Source organism: Muscardinus avellanarius, assembly GCF_963383645.1.
Source record: "Muscardinus avellanarius genome assembly, chromosome: 6".
Lineage (NCBI taxonomy): Eukaryota > Metazoa > Chordata > Mammalia > Rodentia > Gliridae > Muscardinus > Muscardinus avellanarius.
Window position 1 is genome coordinate 88,594,978 of NC_137791.1, and position 21,468 is coordinate 88,616,445.

The following is a 21,468-nucleotide window of genomic DNA, read 5'->3' on the forward strand; positions in this document are numbered from 1 at the left end:
AGAAATAGAGAGAGTATGAAATAAATTAAGGATGTAATCTTTGAAGTGAAGGCATCAATTCAAACTCTAAACAATAGATAAGACCACATGGAGAACAGAATCTTGCTCTTAGAAGATGATCTCTCCACAAACACATTGTATATAATTTAGAAAAAAACATACAATTTGACTGCATGAACTAGAAATTGAAGAGATATAGGCCCATTTTAAAGGAGCTAACCTAAGAAGAAGCATAGAAGAGGGAATAGAAGGTGAACCCAAAGGGTTCAATAATCATTTCATAAAAATAATATCAGAAAATTTTCAAACATACAACAAGAGGTCAACACAAAGATACTGAAAACTTATAGAACCTTTTAAGATTAGATCAGAGAAAAGGTTCACACCACATAATAGTCAAACTGACTGATGTAGAAGCCAAGGAGAAAGTCTTAAAGGCAACAAAAACAAAAGACCAGGTAACATTCAGAGGCAAACCAATAAGAATCACCCCAGACTTCCCAAACCAAGTCATGCATGGAGTAACATATTCCAAATTCTGAAAGAAAACAACTCTCAGCCCAAAATTTCCTACCCAGCAAAACTATCTGTCAAATTAGATGGGGAAATAAAAATCTTCCACAACAAACAGAAGATGACAGAATGTATGTCCTCCAAACAGCACTAGAGAAAATACTCAAAGAGATTAACTGCAAAGAAGAAATAAGTAACACATGCAAGAATCAGAGAAACAAGAATTTCCATCAAGCAAACAACTAAGCAAAGAAGAACAAATACTGCTTCAAACAGAAGTTAAATATAAAAATGTTAGTAATTAAAAAATCATCTCCCAATAATCATACTGAACATAAATGCCTCAACTCCCCAATAAAAAGATATAAGGTGGAAAAATAGATTAAAAACCAGAATCCATCTATCTGCTGCCTGCAGGAAACACAGAAGTAAAGATCATAACAAACTAAAGGTAAAGGGATGGCACAAGGTAATCCATGTCAATGGAAAACAAAGACAAGCAGGAGTAGCAACTATGACATCAGGCAAATTAGATTTCAAGCCCAACTTTATTATAAGAAACAAAGCAGGTATTTTTTCTGGTAAAAGGAACAATCCAGCAAGAGGAAATAACAATGGTCAACATTTATGCCCCAAACATAGGTGAAGCTACTTTCATAAAACCTTTGTGACATTAAGTCACATATAGGTCCTAATACAGTAATACTGGGAGATTTCAACACCCCTCTCACACCATTAAACCAATCATCTAGATAAAATGTCACTAAAGATGCCTCAGACCTAAAAGATACCATCAAACAAGTGTACTTTTTTAGGCACATATAGACTATTTGACCCAACTACAGCAGAGTTCACATTTTTCTCAGTTGCTCATGGAAACTTTTACAAAATAGATCACATCCTAATCCACAAAGTGACCACTAGCAAATTTAAAAAAGGGGCATACTTCCCTGTGTCTTTTCAGACCATAATGGAATGAAACTAGAAAGCAACTATAAGAAGACCCAGAGAAAACCCAATAACATGTGGAGACTGAACACTACACTGCTGAATAAAGAATGGGTCATAGAAGAAAAAGGATGAAATCAAAAAATTTCTACAAACAAATAAAAATAGAGATACAGCCTATCAAAACTTTGGGGACAATCTGAAGGCAGTATTGAGAGGAAAATTCATAGCACTGAATGCCCACATAAGAAAAATAAAAAATCACCATATAAATAACTTAATGACGTACCTCAAAGCCCTTGAAAAACAAAACCAGTAGAAGATAGGAAATTACTAAAATAAGAGCAGAAATCAATGAAGTAGAGAATAAAAATCAATACAGAAAATCAACAAAACCAAAAGCCAGTTTCTTGAAAAAATTAACAAGATAGATAAACCAATAATCAATTTAACCAAAAAGTAGAGAATCAACCCATTTTTAAGATAAGAAATGAAAAGGGAGATATTACCACCAACAGTATAGAAATCCAGAGGATTATCAGAAACTACTTATAAAAACTACACTTTGACAAAATGGAACATCTGAAAAAAATTGACAACTATCTAGATAAATACAACCTTTATAAACTGAGTCAAGAATATATAGAAAATTTAAAGCAACCAATAGCAATCAAAAAAATTGAAACAGCAATAAAGTGCCTAACAGAAAAGAAAAGCCCAGGACCAGATGGTTTCCCAAGTGAATATTACAAAACCTTTGTAGAAGAGTTATTCCCGATTATCCTCAATCTATTTTGTAAAGTAGAAAGAAACAGGATTCTCCCAAATACATTCTATGAAACAAACTTCACATTAATAGAAAACCAAAAAAAAAAAAAAATACAAAAACACACAAAAAATTTTGTTTGTAGAAATACAAAAACCAGCTCAAGGAAGTAAAACTGGGGGAAGAAAATGCAAGAATTTCCTCCAAAATCAGGAACAAGACAAAGGATGCCCATTATCACCACTCTTTTTCAATATAGTCCTCGACACTCTTGCCACAGCAATAAGACAAGAGAAGGATATAAAAGGAATTCAAAGAGGAAGAGAGGAATTAAAAACTATCCTTGTTTGTAGATGACATGATTCTTTATCTAGAAGACCCAAAGAACTCAGCCAAAAGACTACTGGAGCTGATTAACCAACTCACAAAATTTCAGAATACAAAATCAATCGAAAGAAATTAGTTGCTTTTCAGCCAGGTGTGGTGGAGCACGCTTGTAATCCCTACTCTTGGGAGGCAGAGACAGGACTGCACAGGTTTGAAGCCAGCCTCACTGGCTTAAGAGACTTTGTTTCCAAATAAAATATGAAATAGGTCTGGGAGTGTAGCCCAGAGGTAGAAGGGTTTCATCCCCAGAACCACCAAAAAAAAAAAAAAAAAAAAAAAAAAAAGTTTCTGCTCATCAAAGGAAACCATTAAGAACCTTCAGAGGAAGCCTACAGAATGGGAGAAGATCTTTACCAGCCACCACTCTGATAGAGGGCTAATATCCAGAATATAAAAAGAGCTCAAAAGACTCTATGGTAGGAAAACAAATAACCCAAGCAAGAAATGGGCAACTGAATTTAATAGATACTTCACAGAAGAAGAGATACAAATGGCCAATAGATACATGAAAAAATGTTCAGCATCATTAGCCATCAGGGAGATACAAATCCAAACTATGCTGAGGTTCCATCTAATTCCAATCAGAGAGGCAAAAGAGGAAAAAGATAAGGGTTGGAATCCATATACTATGGCTGGGCGTGGTGGCACACGCTTGTAATCCCTGCGCTTAGGAGGCGGAGACAGGAGGATCGCGCTGGCTTAAGAGACCCTGTTTCCAAATAAAAATATAAAATAGGTCTGGGAGTGTAGCCCGAAGTAGAAGGGTTGCCAGGAACCCCAGTACCACAATAAATAAATAAATAAATAAATAAATAAATAAATAAATAAATCCATATACTATGAGTTATATATATTTATATATATTATAATAAAAACCAGAACAGAGAAGTGATAGTCTAGAAGATATTTGCTTTGTCTAAAGCATTCAAAATGCATATCTGTAAGTAATAGAGGGAAAAAAATAGTATAGCAAAGACAAAAAAATTGGAAAAAAATGTAATACCTCAAAAAAGAAAAAAAAAATTAGTCAAAAAATAGGTGGAGCGTGATAATTTTAGTAATAGGTTTCCTGTGTGCATTGAAATGTTGCATTATATCACATCACTGAACGGAGATTCTTTTGAAATCTAATCAAGTAAGATGAAGTAAATGTAATGAAGGCAGAAAAATCAGAGAAGTGCAAAGACAGACTATTACAAAATTGTGCCAGGTTTTGAGTTATATCTTGGTATGGGTAATATATTAATATCCAACAATATCAATACTTATATTGATTCTTATTCATTTAATGCCTATGGTTTATTTTCTTCATCGCATAATTAAGTAGTTTTAATTACAATGTCAGATCTGGAACAAAAAGTATATTTGTTTTAGCACTTTTTGAAGTGTCTGGTTTAAAATATCAACTTCCTCCACAGACAATAATCCAAGGCATTTCAGAATAAACTCAAAAGAGCACATTTATAAAAGTGCCACAAACTTTGATGACAGAGCTTTAAAAGTACATAATTGTATGTAATGGAAACCTGACAACAGTTGGGAATAAGCCAAGAGAAAATTAGATTAGGAAATTTTCAAGTGTGGACTGAGCTGCTCAAGACACTTAACACTTCTGTCTACACATTTTAATTACAAATCCAATGATTTAATACACAGTCTCTTATTTTAGGTAACTAAGACTTGCATTTTTTCAGCACTTTCAAATGAGCAAAATTTAAAAAAATGATTTTAAAACAAAGAAACATTTCCATTGTAAATCACTACAAAAAAAAAATATACAGGAGAGGGAGAAAACCTGAAGTCTGAAAAATCTTATTGTTAGGTTTTCTTAAAGCAGAGATATTTAGATAGGATCAGAAGAATCTGATATGTATGTACCCAGGAAATGGTTTGAGTTTGGAAGTTCATTGTGGTGAACAATTTGCTGATCAGTAATCATCTTTGTCACCTTGAATCATAGAGCATTTTATAGCCCTCATTTATAAATTGTGGTAAAATAGCCACAGAGACCCAAGTTATTGATTCTCTTATATCCTACAGTGGTATAAGTGACATTGCCAAGCCATGATTTCTTCTCTCTAAAAACCCCAGCTCCACTGAGGTTCTCACTGTTAGATATTTATGGTAGCCCCATTATAGTTTAGATACGGTTTCAGTGTGTTTTCCAAAGGTGTGTGTGTGTTGGAAGCTTGGTCTGCATGCACTGTGGTGGTATTAAGAGGTCGTGGGATCTCAGTCACTCAGACACAGTGGACCTCACACAGGGAAAAGATTAAGATAATTCTCATGGGACCTAGAGTTCGTTTTTGCAAAGAGTTGTTAAGAAAAGAACAAGTCTGACTCCCTCCCATTGGCTTGACTTCCTTGCTATGAAATCTCTTCTGTATGGATTCTTGACGGTATCAACTGCCAGAGGAATCCTTGTGAGAGCTGGTCGGGACTTTTAACCTCTCAAACTGAGCTAAATACGGCTCTTTCCTTTATGAAGTACTTAGCCTAATGTATTTTATTATAGTAACAGAAAATGGACTAATACACTCATATTCTCAAAAGTCCTCTTTTATCTTTTCACCATGTCACTTGCTTCATGCCCATGTTTCCCTCTTTGACCAATCTAGAGGTCATGAATTTTTTTCTTCATCTTTCTTCTTTAATGATTAAAAAAAATCCAAAACCTGAGTAGTTTAATACTGTTGGGGGAAAGCACACAACCATGATTACTGAAGATATGCTAAATTCAACACACAACGTGCGTGCGCACACACACACACACACACACACACAATTCTAGTGGCACTTAATAATATCTAACAAGCCAATTATCCTTTCCAAGTACATATGTTCTTGGATTCTTTATTAATCCTAATAAAGGATTTAATTTGTACAATATTTTTACATCTTCCTTCAACCCCAGACCTCTTTCTTATTTTAACTCATTCAGCTGAATATAGCTTCCTATGTCCTTGGGGGAAAAAAAAAGAAAGAAAGAAATACTCTAACAGTTGCTAATGTATTGGTGCACTGTCCGTACCTCTTAATCCCTTCCACAGTTCCTGCACCTCTCTCATGCCTGCAGTTCCTTCCACACTGGGATTGCAAGACATAATGTTTTCACATTACCTCGCTGACTCTTTTCTGAGTTGCTTTTACCAGAACAACATTCTTCTTGGGTGGCTGCAGCCAGCAACTCACTCTGAATATTAATAACTCTGAAATCCGTATCTGTAATCCTGACAAGATTGCTGTGACATTAAGACTCCTGATAATTGCATTCTTGCCACTCAGATTTTGTATCATTTAAAATCTTAAAATAATTCTAAATTTTAAAAAGCAGCCCCTTAGTGATCATTGCAATCAGTCAACATTAGGGTTGAAAGCTTTTTAAACATGTCCTCTAATATGATGTAAAATAACATTCACTGAAAAAAATTAAGTTAAACACAATTTAATATGTTCATAGATAAGCAATGTGACATAAGATGGAGCATATGGTAATGGTGAAAAATTGAACTCTGAAGCTAGGCTGTCTGGTGGAATCCTGGTACTCATGCTTCCTAACTGTGAATTCTTGAGGTAAATTAGCCTCTCAAAATTCTCAGAGTATTGTACAAATTAAATGAGTTAACACATACAAAGAACTTAGTACATGCCTAGCACACAGTAAAACTTCCATAAGTTATTTTTTATACATTACTTCAATTAGATGTAACATTTAAAGTCTCTAATTGGTGTTTGGGTTTTTTGTTTGTTTGTTTGTTTATTTTTGTATAGGGGATTGAACTCAGGGATGTTCAACTTTGAGCTATAGCCCCTTTTATAAATCACTTACTTATTTTTTTGACGTGGTACTGGGAATTAAACCCAGATAATTCTATCTCTGAGCTATATCCCCAGCCCTATTTTTTTTTTAATAAACAGGATCTTAGTAGGTTAATGAAAGTTTTACATTTTGCTAAGGCTGTTCTTGATTCTGCAATCTTTCTGTCCCAGCTTCCCAAGTACCAGGACTACAGGCATTCACCTCAATGTCTGGTTTATTTTTTATTTTGAGACAGAGTCTTGCTAAGTTGCTGAAGCTGGCCTTGAACTTGCAATCATCCCTTCTCAACCTTCCAACTAGTAGGCTTTTAGGCATGCCTCTGGCTTCTAAGTGGTGTTTTATCAATCTTAGTTGATTTGCAGGCAGAATCATAGAATAATTATGTTTTTTTTAGAATTGATGACTAAATTCTTCTTAGTACAATGTGAGTGAAAAATGCAATGTAACATTTAATTCAATATTACCCCCAAATTTTGCTTTATTTATCACTCATAAGTTTTCAAAACTTGGATTGGTTTGGATCTGGAGGCCAAGTTTTTCCACTTAATATCACTTATTCAAACTCTCTCACAATATGCTTTAGAAACTAATACATTTCAAATAATTCAGACAATTTTGTTTACTGATAATCTTTATATTACATAACACTCTTGATTTAAAATGGCATGTCATCTTAAAGAAAATTAAGTTAGAATAAAAAAGTTTTTCCTCATTGGTTCTGGTAAAAGTAAACAGGGTAAGCTATTAAAAGCCACAAGATTATGTTATTAGTGAGATTTCATATGCAGATCTCATATGTAAATGGTGAGGCAGGAAAGGCACAAAGTGCTGTGTACATATATGTGACTGTCAACATGATTTATATTATGATGTGAGACTATAATGCACCAATAAAGCATAATTTGAAAAAAGAATGGAAAGTTAAGACATGTTTTACTTATTATCCTACATTTCTGCCCTAAGGTCCACAGCTACGGAGGCTGATTTGTTCACATCCAGAGACATTTGAACTAGTCCCCTTTGCCAGATCTTTGCTTTCCCAGACTCCTTTGCATCTAGGACTTGTCAGATGATCCAGACATGTGAGGCCAGTAAGCAGCTTCTAGGAAATATTTTCTACCTTCACCATTTGAAAAAGAGGCTAACAAGAAAAGACTCATGAGGAGAACCTCTTTTATCTTCTAAACAGAAATGTTAAGAGTTATGTTGCTTGGAGCTGAGGGAGTCATCCTTAGATTACACCGTAAATTACAGCCCACATAAGGTGACTAAGGACTGTCCTTACTAATGTTGTCAAAGCTTTGAAGCCAACTTTAAAAACACCTATTTTGGGATTTTATGCTCCTTAAATCATGAATGTCATTATGATTTAGGTTACTAGTTGGTCAACATTTTTACTCCAAGAGATGAACAATCCCAAAAGAAGCATACTTTCTAGAGGTTACTGAGATGATCCAGGCATACTGGAAAATCATTATCTCAATATTTCACCATATCTGGATACTACTTTTATATTACATTTTTCAAATCATCTCACTTTTAATTTTAATGTTTTAAAAAAATCTATACCTACCCTAAGTAAAAATCTAGGATCATTTGCAATTACAATTACAGAAAGTAAAAATGAGTTAAATACTGAAACTAAGTAAAATATAACACTAAATAAAAACTTTTTAAAATATATGCACTGATACTGCCAGATTTTACAGCTCCAATTGACTACTCAAAATCTCTATTAGGATGTCCAGTAATTTATTTGGCAAAAAAAAAAAAAACTCTCATCTCAGTAATAATAATTTACTGAGTGCCTCAAAAAAAAAAAACATTGGAATCACACTTCACTCCTTTCTCTTGGTGTTTACATAAAATATAAAATTAATTAGCAAAATATGTAAGTTCTAGCTTCTAGCCTCAAAACTGTAGTACTTTTAGGGGCTTGGGGTAGAGATCAGTTGCAGAGCGTGTGCTCAGCATATGAGAGGCTCTGGGTTCAATCTGCAGAATTAAAGAATCTTTTTTTTTTTTTTTTTTTTAGTATTTCTCACTTGGTAAATAAATTATTGAATAATTAAGGAGAAACATAAAAATTGATTCTTATACATTACAATTAAGTAAAATACATGAATATATGGGACACAAATATTATTTAATTGCAGTTATTCTCAGATTTATTGCACTCTTATGAAAACGTGTGCTTAACCATTTTGGGGGAGGGCATTATAGTTTTATCAATATCTAGGTTAGATTAAATCAGATTCTACAGCTTTCTCACTCTGACTGTACATTCCTTATGGAATATAAAAGTAGTCTGAGTCCATGCCCTATATAAAGAACAAATAAACTTCTAATTTTTATATTTCCCTTTTGTTGTGTGTGGTACTAGAGATGGGGCTTTCTATCTCCAGATTACACTTTTTTTGGAGACAGGGTCTCACTACGTTGCTGAGTACCTCATTAAGTAGCTGAGGCTGGCTTCTAACTTTCGGTAGACTTTCAGGATTTTTTTTTTTAACCCTTGAATTACAATTGAATTTCATATCTGAAATAAACAAAATTATCTTGGGAAAAAGTGAAACAATAATTTGACTTCAAGGTATAATGCATTAACAGTTCCAATGGGCCTATGGCAGTTATCCTTCAAACTGGTTTTCCCAAAGGTCAGATCCCAAGTTAAGACTTATGCAGAAGATAGTGATGCATAAAACATGGATTCTTAGAAAAATAATATGTGAATTTTAATGCATCATAAACAAAAAGCTTAAATAAGGGAATAGCTTCTTTTTCCACTTCAGTAAACTTAAAACTACAGCTTAAGAATGCACAATACAGTGAGATTGACAGGAATACTTGCTAAATACATTGCTTTTTGAATAGTGTCTGATTTTTTTCCCCAAAGTGATTAAATGCTTTTAAAGGCTGATGTTAAGGTAATCAGCAAAAGACTAACCACAACCTTAGGAAGGTCTCAACTTGTTTGAATCAATCTAGTGGTGTCATAGCAATCCAAAAAATCTCATCGTTGTTTGGATTGTATTACTCTTCAAATATACTTGACCACTTATGATAAAATTAAGGCATATTTGCAGTGAAATTTAACTAGTCACCAAGAAAATGGAGGATGACTAGGGAAAATGAGGTGACATAGTACTGACTTTCAGAATCTTCATAAAGAATATTTTATCTTGTTATAATAAATAAAATTAACTTAATACTGGTTATAATTTCAAGCATTGTGTTTATAGTATGTCTAAATATTAAAAAATTATTTTAAAATTAGATAAAAATATTTTCAATGTATTGTGTTCATCTTATAGGCTCTGTATGAGAGGAAACAGATTTAAACAGCATTTCTAAATATTTAAAATAACTAGAAGTTTGTGAAATTTTATTTTAATTTAATAGTTTTGTTGGTGAATGATAAGCTATGAATAAAATCAACTAGATGTAGATATAATCTAATTTTTTAATTTGCAGACTATTTGAGCCCTTTTAAAAAACCCAAACATTTTTCAGTGCTTTCTCAGTAACTAATATTTTAATAATAATAATAATATTTTCAAAATATTTTCCTCAAAATTTATTTAGAAAACTTTGAAGCTGAATTTTTATTAACTCCAACTCTAGACTAGATTTACATTCTCAAACTGTTCAAACTGTTTTTACATTATTGCACTTACTACAATATAAAGATGAAATAATGCTAAAAGTAGGATATATTCTTACATATATGTACTTTCTAAGTTAAAGTGGATAATATAAAAATTAAGCTAATCTTATGATACTATTGCATTTTTCAAGAACATTAATTTGCTTCACTACATTCAATTTTAGAAGCCCATCACCTTAACTTTATAAAATATTAATGTAATACTAATGATGCTAACTCATTTAGATTTAATTGTTTCTACCAACATCTAGAACTGTCCTTGAAGTAAAGGATACCTTCTTAAAAAACAAAATCAGTTACTATGGGTATTGTTAAAATTGAACATTTTTCTACCTGTTCCTTAAGCTACTCAAAAGCCCTCTTAGAGTTCTTTATACCTGGTGTAAAAGGCAAGCCACCTGTCCTAACTATACTCCATCTTTGTCCTCCAAGTGACCCTGTGTTCCAATAAAAACTATAATGTTAAGGCCTAGAAACCAGAGTGACTCCATGTTTGCCCCTGCCTTCACCCCTGCCTTCAACCTGCAGTAACTGAAAATTACCCTGAACCCTCGCCAGGCATTCAGCTTAAAGTTCAGGTCCCCAGGCGCCTGGAGAACTAACCAACATTCTGTTTCTCAGACCGCAGCATCCTGAACCTTGACAACTTCCTGGCAGTTCCCAGACCTGAACCTTGGCAATAGCCAATCAATGCCCAACAGGGTTTGGTAGCCGCCTCACTTGAAATGAGCACCTGCTATTGTCCTTTATGTAACATCTGTCATTTTTATCTTTACAAACCTCACCCCCTTCCAGTCAGTGCACCCCTCTAGTTAGATTTACAGACTAGGGGTACCACTGCTGGCCAGCTAACAAAAGCTTCAATTGGCACATTCCCTTGGATTCTCTAGTCTCTCATTTCTCGCTTAGTGTCCAAACTCACTAAGGATACTTTTACTTTTTTCATCCAGAACTATAGAACTATTTATTTATTTATTATTTATTTTTGTGGTACTGGTGATTGAACCCAGGGACATTCTACCTCTGAGCTGCACCCCAGCCCTATTTTTTTATTCGTTATTTTGAAATAGGGTCTCACTAAGTTGTGGAGGGCCTCACCAAGAGGCTGAGGCTGGCCACAAACCTGTGATCCTCTTGTCTCAGCCTCCCAAGTCCTGTGAATACAAGTGTATTTCACCATACCTGGCACCAGAACTTGCTATTTATTAATAAAATGAGCCTTTCACCATGGAGCCAATTCTTTCATAATAAAGTTGTCTAAAAAAAAGTAAGGATCATATCATGAATAATTTTTAATGATACCATATGGTACAGAAAGCCAGTCAAATTCTAATTTGCATTACAGCAAGAAGAAAAAAAATGAAAATATTTAAGTGTTTTTCAGTAATAGATGTGGGTGATTACAGAAACTACCAATTTTTATTTTAAAGGTAAATGTCAAGTGCTCTAAAAGTCCCTTACAAATTAAAGTTTTACTCTTCATCATGCTTCAGTCATACTATAATTTATTTCTGTCTGGCAACAATTCAATGATAATTTTATTCATATTTACAAATATTATTTTAGATTTTTACTACAATTACTGTAAGCTCCAATTTCAATTTCATTGAGAATCTCAACTAGAAAATTCAAATGATTGAAATTGCTTTATTCCTCTAAGTATAATGACCTATTTTGATGAAAATGAACAAAATCAAGCAAACAGACACGTTGCCCTTTTTTTTTTTTTTTTTAAGCCTGAGAATCAGTATACCTTATTTTCTCTGGAATCATGTAACTTATAGTACATCATGCTATTGCTTGTGTTTTCAAGGATATATCATTAATGTTATTAATGAGATACCAAATAAGTATTCTCTATTTATTTTATATTCTCTATTTAATGTGAAAGGAGTTCATTAACATGGCTCTGAGTTTGGAAAAAAAATTGCAGTTTTTTGTGTGTGGTGCTGAAGTTTTAAACCAGAAACATTCTATCTCTGAGCTACAACTGTAGCCTGATTTTTTATCCTTTATTTTGAAAACAGGGTCTGATTAAGTTGCAGAGGGCCTCACTAGGTAGCTAAGGCTGGCTGCAAACCCAAGTCCTCCTGTCTCAGCCTCCCAAGTACTGGGATTGCAAGCATGTACCACTATGCCTGGCAAAAAAAATAATCGGACTTTTAAAATAACAAAATAATACTTGTATTATTTAGAGTAAATAGGAGTTGGCCAGCCATAGTGTTAGAGAGAAAAACATCAACGGAGAAAGGGCAAACCGAAGACCTGAAGTAAAAAGCCACACCTACAGTGGCCAGAGGAGTTTGTGCAGGAAGAGGCAATATAGTAGGCAATATATAGGCAATATATCAAGAGGCTTAACAGAAGGTATTGGAGTCTGGATTTAAGATTAAGAGTAATGGGACCCATTGAAGAGTTTTGCTGAAAAGAGTTGCATGATTGGATTTAACTGTTTCAAGAGATTCCTCCAGCTGGTGTCAGCAGGAACAAGAATAAATCTGAGTAGAGAAATGAGAAGATCACTGCCATAGTTCTGCAAAAGAGAACAGTGCTCAAACGACATGGTGGCAATGGAAATGAGGGAGCAAATACATTTTAAATAAAAATTTGTGTGTGGAGCTGGGCGTGGTGGCACACGCTTGTAATACCAGCATTTAGGAGGCTGAGACAGGAGGATGCGGGTTAGTGGCCAGCCTCAGCTACTTAGGCCCTTTGCAACTCAGTGAGACCCTGTTTCAAAATAAAGAATAAAATATAGGGGTGGGGGTGAAGCTCAGAGGTAGAATGCTCCTGGGTTCCATTCCCAGACTGCAAAAAAGGGGTGTGTGTGTGTGTGTGAGAGAGAGAGAGAGAGAGAGAGAGAGAGAGAGAGAGAGAGAGAGAACGAACTTGTATAATAAAAGCAATAGTTATTTGTTGAATAAATTGTTTAGAAAGCAGACTTTCAAAGAGCCTTAACAGTGATTCTTTTCTTAATATACTGAGCAAGTTGGCCCATCTCCACCACCTCACAAAAATTTTTTTAAAAAACAAAAAACAAAAACACGTTTGTATAAAAATACATTTTATGGGGATACATATTTGTGTTTTGCTTAATATTTAAAATCATTTTAAACCATTAGGGACATTTTGTGGATGCCTTAACGGTGACCAGTGGTAGGTCCTGGTTGGGTATATATGAACCATTTGAACTAGGCTGATGGAAAAACAGTCTATTTCAATTTACCTTCATATAGCACAAGTTGTTCCTGATCATAACCTCACTGAGGAAATGACAAACATGGTGCTGGTTACTTTCATATGTCGGGGAAGGTTGAGGTGGTCAACATCATTAAAGCACTCCCCAGTGCTCAAGCCTTCCTTAAATGCCACTTGCACATCTACATTAATTCATCTATGCAAGCTTTTGTGTGCATGGTTTGTATTTTATACCTTATAGCCAATTTGTTTCTTCAAAATTGGGTTTAATATTGATAGTATGAACAATTTTTAAACCAAAGTATTATATAATACGTGTGCTTTGTTTTCTTGACTAGTTTGACAGAGGTAAACACCAATCTTGTCCTTCTCCCTTAATAAAGTTATTCATTTGTTAAGTCAAAAATAAATAAATGAAATCACTTTTATTATTAAACATTCTTTCCTTTTCAATTATGTCCTGCTGACTTCATTCCAATCAATTCCCTCCCTTCCTTCCTTCCTTCCTTCCTACCTTTCTTCTCCTTCTTTATTTCTTTCTTTCTTTTTTCTTTCTCTCTTTCTCTTTCTTTCTTTCTCTCTTTCTTTTTTTGAAAATAAAATACCTGGGGATTGAACCCAGGGGTATTCTACCTCAGTTATTTTTTATTTTGAAACATTCTCATTAAATTTTTGAGACTGGTCTCAAAAATGCAATCCTTCTGTCTCAGTCTCTTCAGAACCACATTACAGGCATGCATCACCATGTGCAACCAATTCTTAAATAGTTAATACAATGAATTTTAAATAAATAAAATTTCCTTCAGGTTCTGGAAAATATAAAGGAGTACTTTTTGACATTGCTTCCTAATCCCTCTTCAATATATCTCCTTAACCTGTAGAAGACCATTTGTATACTTTCCTGATGTAAATAGCTAGAAATTCCTCAAATCACATCTCAACCTTGTGCTACCAACATTTGAGCATCACATCTACTGCTATGTATTTTATCAAGTCTCTGTGGAAAAAGGCTTTCCTTTCCAGGTTCTTCTAGGCTGGGGGAATCTATTGAGCAGAGCAGCTCCACCACTGTTAAGGATGCATTCTCTATAACTGCTCACATCAGAACTACAATGATTTCCTTTCCCTTTTATATATTCTTAACCTTTCACACTGGTTCTTTTCCATCAGCATATCTATATTCACATGTGGCTTTTTTTTCCATCTTAAAACCATTCTTTAGACCCTTTCTAATAACTATCCAATATCTCTCTTCCTTTTAATTGATTTTTGAAAGGCATCATCAAAAGCTGTTTATATTCCTCTGCTTATTTGAAAACCAGGTCTCTTTCATCATAATATCATTTTAACAAAGAAAGAAAAGCTTGACAAAGCTAAATAGTTTCCAAAGGCTATAAGCTAGCAAGTAATTTAGAAATAATTCAAATCAGCCGGGCGTGGTGGCGCACGCTTGTAATCCCCGCGCTTGGGAGGCGGAGACAGGAGGATCGCGCAGGTTCGAAGCCAGTCGCGCAGCCGCGCTGGCGTAAGAGACCCTGTTTCAAAAATATAAAATTGGTCTGGGAGTGTAGCCCGGAGGTAGAAGGGCTTCCAGGAACCCCAGTGCCACCAAAAAAAAAAAAAAAAAAAAAAAAAAAAAAAAAAAAAAAAAAGAAATAATTCAAATCAAGGTATTCTCATTTAAGACTTTTTTTTTTTTTTGCTGTGTAACATAAAATATGATGCTGTTAATGCAATTATAATTATTGGCTTTTGACTGTGTGATTGTTTTTCTAAACAGTAATGCCAATCCAAATTAGCCTCAAAATTATAAGAAAAATGAGCAAATTCACCTTCTAAAATGTGTCAATACAAAGTTCAAGTTCTAAAGTTAAAAGTAAGCAAAGGTCTTTACCTTTGCTGGATTAGACAAAAGGTTAAGGAATTGCCTAAAAATTATATTTGAATAATCAAAGAAGGAATCTTTTTTTTAATTTTTACCTGATATAAAATGTTACATAAATACCAAAATTTTAAACATTAATTTCTGATGATACTTAAAGAATAACATGTATAATAATTAATTACTTGTGTTTTAATTTACAGTATAGAATAATAGGTATAAAGATGTAATTTATACTAATTTGAGAAAAGCATCATAGGATAAAGAAAATATACATACACGACTACATATCTAGATTCAACATCAGCAAGAAGAGTTTATAGAACTAACACTATAATTTACAATTACCATTTAATTGTATAAAATTCAATAATATAATGATTATTATTTAATGAAGTAATATTAAGGCTAGTGTTTATATGACATAATTTCTAGTTTCTTCCATAATATTTTTATTTCTCTCATTTCTTGGCTGTCTTTTTCAATTAACTTAGACAATTCCATTGTCAAAATTAACTACTTAATGTCATAAACTTTGTCATTAAAAACTTTATTGTATTGGCTATTCTGTAAACATTCTTGAGGAACTACTATTGGCCAGAAACTGAGTATAGAAAAGTGGAAAATAGATGACATAACTGCTTTCAGAAAGCATTCATGGAGAATGTCAGTACCACATGTGAAGTGCAGGTGAATTCCTGAAACTTTTGAAAGTACATTTATTTTAACAGATTGCTTTTCCAAACTTACACATAACATAGGCAAATTACAGGCAAATAAAATTTAACATATCTTGTATATGTATAAATCATATAATGTATATCTCAACATTACTGTCTTTCTCAAATAACAAGGACCCTAATTGAAGTTGTTTGGCTGTACCAAGGAATTCAACTATATCTTTCCAGAAAATATAAACTAGTTCCTTTTTTGTGTAAATAAGTTACTACTAGTGTTAAAATATAAGTTAAATATTGTCATATATATACATGATTAGGGTTTTCTGAAACCAAAAAAAAAAAAAAAATAGAATTTGGGTGAAACTTTAGGAGTGAAAAATAATTGAATAGAAAGAGACTTCTGGAGGTGTTTATTTTCCTAAAGATTGTACTAATACTTAAAGTGGTGGGGGAGGTAAAACTCCAAGCCATATATTGATATTTATTTCAAGTAGAGGTTGGGTATCCCTATCTGAAAATATAAATCCTCCAAAATCCATACACGACCCTCAAAATGGTTCATATTTTGGAGTATTTCAGATTTTCTACTTTTATATTAGAGTATTTCCAACTGATGAAGTCTATGAAAATATTCCCGAATATGAAAAACTTCAAAATCTGAAACACTTTTGGCCCCAAACATTTTGTATTAGGGACACTCACCTATAATTGCTTACAGTAGGTTTGTCTTCCTCTATCAATCAGGAGGAAAGAAGGGCAGTTAAACACCAACCCCTATTTAAATACCCAGATTCATAATTTCAGGATTCTTATGGTATAAATTTCCCCCTTTTGGTACCTGTAGGTTCCACCAAGTGGCCCTGAGCACATTGTTCTGAAGAAGAAAGTGAAATGTGGGGAAAGATGCAGTATTGCTGCACAATAGTAGTGGGTCCTAATCCAGAAATTGTACTTGTTTTCAGGATAAAGTGAATATGTCTATTAAAAATATTTTAAATTATGGCTTAGGGGGAAAGTGTCTTTGAAATTATAATAATTTTCAGGCAGATCAAGTCACCTCAATAATCAATAAGTGATCTTCTGTAGCAAAGGCAGCACACTGATATCATTTTTGCCATACTATTTCAAGACCATAAAAATAGAAATAGTTTAAGAGTAAAACTGTAACACAATCTATAAGAAAGCAAAAATAAAAATCACTTACTTGATATTATCAAGGCAGCCTGATTCAGGTTTCAGTATGGCAGTGTGGTGAAACATTTTATATAAAGCAATCCCAAGGAAGATGACATTAAGCTGGAATGCAAAAGGTAACGTTATGCAGTATAACCAGAGTAGAAAAACACACATCTATTCTCTGTAACAAATGAATTGTTCTGGGAAATTAGCTCTCAGAATACTTTTGAAGGAATCGGATCATAGATGACTGCCTAGTATTTTAGTAAAGGCAAGAGACAGTTTGGGGAATTGGTATACCACTGAGTAACAAAACACTGCTATGCCAAATACACATAAATACAAAATCAGCAACAGTCAGAATGGTGATGTGGTAATTTTGAAACAACTTAAAGCCCAGTATATGTTTAAAAAAACAACAACAAATGAACAAAAACAATAATTATTCTAGGTAAGCTACGATTTCTGTACTCGGAGCATATCTCCAAATGTATTATTTAGCAATACATTTTCAAATGCTAATTTATGAAAATACAAATAGTAAAATAAATATACATTTGACAGGCAACTCAATAAAATTGCAAAATACTGGTTACATTCTGATGCTACAACCAACTATGATTAAGTAGAGGGAATCCTCATATTAATGTTACATCGCTAAAATCAAAGAAAGCATATGATTCTGTGTATGAATAACCCTATCACTCTGAACTACATTATGATAGGAGACTGCGATGCTCAAATAAAAGGATATTTTCAAAAACACAAAATAAATAAAAACACTCCAGTGTAAGTTATCTATATAATTTATATATAAACTGCATAGAAAACCACACACTGAGTTTGTCCTTAACCACTTAATCAGTCTACATAGTTCACACTTGGGACTGGCATAGACTAGGAAAATCCAATTAAAAGCCCCATGAAATTCTATAATACAGCTTCATAATTCTTTTTCAATCACCCCCAAAATTCAAAATGTCTTAAAAGTGAATATTTTTAAAAAATCCACTGGGTGGTTAAATAAACAGTCTAACCTAAACTGGTAAGACTTTTGTTTTTCATCCAGAGGGAAAACCCAATTCATTTTGTATTATATGACACATATCATCCAGTTATTCTTTTTTTTTTTTGGCGGGGGGGAGTCTGGGGATAGAAACCTGGGCCATTCGACCTCTGAGCTACACCTTACACCCCCTCCCCTATTTTTTATTCTTTATTTTGAAACTGGGTCTCACTGTGTTGCAGAGGGCCTCACTGTGTAGCTGAGGCTGTCCGGGAACCGAGATCCTCAGGTCTTGGCCTCCCGAATGCTGGGATTACAAGCGTTTGCCCCCATACCCGGCTTTCAGTCATGCTTCTTGCTCTCTTCCTACTTTTCTTTGTGCTAAAATATTGCTATTTGTTTGGAGTTTTGCCTAGTCTTTACTTGAATATTGGTTGTTGTGTTTGATATTAGAAAACTGCCTTTTCGTCATAAAAGATGTTATGTAACACATATATGTACAATATTATCTTTCCAAAGTCTGAAACATTTCTGAATTTTAAAATACATATGGTCCATCCAGGCGTGGTGGTGCACGCTTATAATCCCAGCACTTGGGAGGGTGAGATAGGAGGATCGCATAGGTTCGAAGCCAGCCTCAGCTATTTAGTGAAGCTCTCAGCAACTTAGTGAGACCCTGTTTCTAAATAAAGTATTAAAAAATAAGTCTGGTAGTATAGCCCGGAGGTAGAAAAGCTCCTGGGTTCCACCCCCAGTACCACAAAACTAACTAAATAAATAAATATAAAAATACATATGGCCCAAAAGGTTTCAGATAAGAAATTGTGTGTTATATAAAATTTTATGTTATTCAGACAAGGGGCTACCATTTTAGTTAAAAAATGAGAAGCAATTTTATATTCTTACAATAACACTAACAATTTTACCTAAATTATTGTAAATTATATTGGAAATCAAATATTATGCATTTAAAAACAAAAAAGAAGCATGATTGTAGGATGCATGCTTAACTTGATTGTGTCATTTTTAAGTAAAATTCTTTTGAATTTTAAGGTTTTGAAGATTTGTAGAAAAACCCAAACTGGAAGGAATGATTATTTTTCTCACTTTCCAGTTCTTGTTCATTTTCAGTGCAAATTATTCCCTCAAGAAAGACGGAAATATACTGTTGTCAAAGTTATAGTAATCAGTGGTCAAATGTCTATGCAACTGAATTGTGATGGACCTGACTCCCACAGAGCTAGTCATATATTAAACAAATGATTGCAAATATATATTTTATTCTCCCACCAATTTTGATAAACTATATTATAATATAAAAGTAGACTACAATGAATGTCTAATTACATGAGTTATGTTAGGGTCAAATAAGTACATGCCTTCCTCAAATTAACCTATGTAAATTAAAATTAGTGAGTACAGGGGTAGTGAAAGTTGTACTTCTTGACCTGGGAAACACATAGTTAATTAGGAGTTCTCACCATAATTATCAAGGTCGCTGGTCCTATAAAACTCCAAATGAAGTAGGTGTCAAGTCGGAGCCAACATCTGCAATGAAACACAAGGGAGAAAAAGCATTCAAGGACTGAGTATGGGACATACATCAAGAGTGAACGCGTGACAAAGAAGAATGGGACCCGCAAAGCATTCCACTGGGAGACAGGAAATATTACATTGCTTGTTCATTTAAATGCTGAATTACGTGCCCAATTTCTGACAGCACTATTGATGAAGTAAGATAATTACCCAGGAGGAAGCAGGAAAAAAAATGGCACTGGGCCTATTTGCTAAGGCCTTTTGTGTCTGTCATAGAAACCTTAAAAAAAAAAGAAAGAAAGAAAAAAAGAAAAAGAAGGGAAGAAAAAGCCATACCCATAGCCATTAAATTGAGTAGCTTTAAGCTATCCTTTTCTCTCCAATTACAGTGCTACATAACCTGTCTATCAGCTGTCAGGCAGAGTGACATTTTCCTGTCAAGAAGATCTGAGGAAATGCAGTACAAAGAAGAAATAAATTTGGTATCAGAAGATTGAAGTTTAATTAGGTTGGGCAGTCAACCTTTGAGAGTTCTCTAGTCTTAAAAAGTGCATTGTTACTGCTCAGACTCTGGGGTTGCAAATGATCCTTAGCATCCCATGAAGTTGATTCATGACTGAAAAGTAAATTATTAAGCACTTAATTTCAGCCACATTTAATACTCCTCCAATTCTTAAAGCCTCTGGGAAATTACATTTTCCTCCTTCAGGATGACAGGAAGACAAAATCATGGAAGTGACTAGTTATGAGAAAGATTAATGTAAGTTTTGAAGAAATCACATTTGATGTTAAAAATAATATCTTGAATTATTTGCCACTTTGCTATATTTGAAGCATAATTAAAAAGAAAACATCTCTTTTTCTCATGTGCTCCAAATCTGCAAATCCTAAGGACTTAATTATTTCTGTGACTATAGACATGCTACTTAAACCTAAGCAATAATGGAATAGCAGAAAAGCCATTAAGAAAGAAATCTATGGATACCTTTCAATAAATGGACTGATAAAATATGTATGTTCTATTTCTCTGATGAAATATTACAAAAGAGAAATAGATTTACATATGTCAACAAGGTAAATAAAAAAGCTGAATGAAAAAGTAAAGTGAAACCCTAGGCCAAATATGCCTTAAATATATACATATGTAAATATCAAATACATATATATATATATGCATATACAAATATAATTAAAATAAACTATATTTTGACAGATATACATATAATTATTTTTCAAATAAAAAAGGAAAAAAAATAAAACTCGTGTTCATGATTGCCCCTCACATAAAAGTGTAAAGCATTAGAAGTAAACTAAAGGGGCTTTAGCTTGCTTTAAAAATTACTGAAAGTAAACATGTCAGAATTCTAATAGTTTTAGCTTTTGAGATGGAAGCAGTGATTTTTACTATGATTTTATTTATATCTGCTTTTCTGTAATTTTTAAATGGTTTGAAATAAAATTTTTAAAGCCAGGTTTTAATAAAAGACAATACTTACAAAAAATCTATTTCAAAACATCTGGCCTTCTATTAAGTACAGGTAAACTAATTTCAACTGAAGTACAACTGGCATTCTAATAAGAGATTATTAGTTCATAGTATTTACCTGGACAAGGTAACTTGTTTTATTCAAAATAAACATAATCCTTATTTATTAAAAAATTTATTAATGAACCAAGCAATATTTAAATTATTAATTATTTATTTGAGTAATTAGTTATGCCCCACCTCCCTTGATACTAGAGATGGAACACAGGGTGCATTATTTTCTCCAATTATATTCCCAGCTCTTTTTGTTTTGAAACAGGGTTTCACTAAGTTGCTGAGGGTCTCACTAAGTAGTTCAGACTGGCCTTGAACCTGTGATCCTCTTGTCTCAGCCTCCCAAGTA

The 21,468-nt window shown here is 33.5% G+C and overlaps 1 protein-coding gene across 32 annotated transcripts in view; it reads right to left on the bottom strand.

The window, feature by feature from the left end:
* ADGRL3 (adhesion G protein-coupled receptor L3) overlaps positions 1-21,468 on the bottom strand; it is a gene marked incomplete at both ends in the record, with an annotated part of 570,571 nt that overhangs the window by 95,620 nt on the left and 453,483 nt on the right. For all 32 annotated transcript variants that reach the window (XM_080697690.1, XM_080697685.1, XM_080697686.1 and 29 more), the window contains 2 exons: positions 17,066-17,157; positions 19,525-19,591. In XM_080697690.1, the coding sequence (XP_080553816.1) occupies positions 17,066-17,157; positions 19,525-19,591 (159 nt within the window). The remainder of the gene's footprint in view (positions 1-17,065; positions 17,158-19,524; positions 19,592-21,468) is intronic.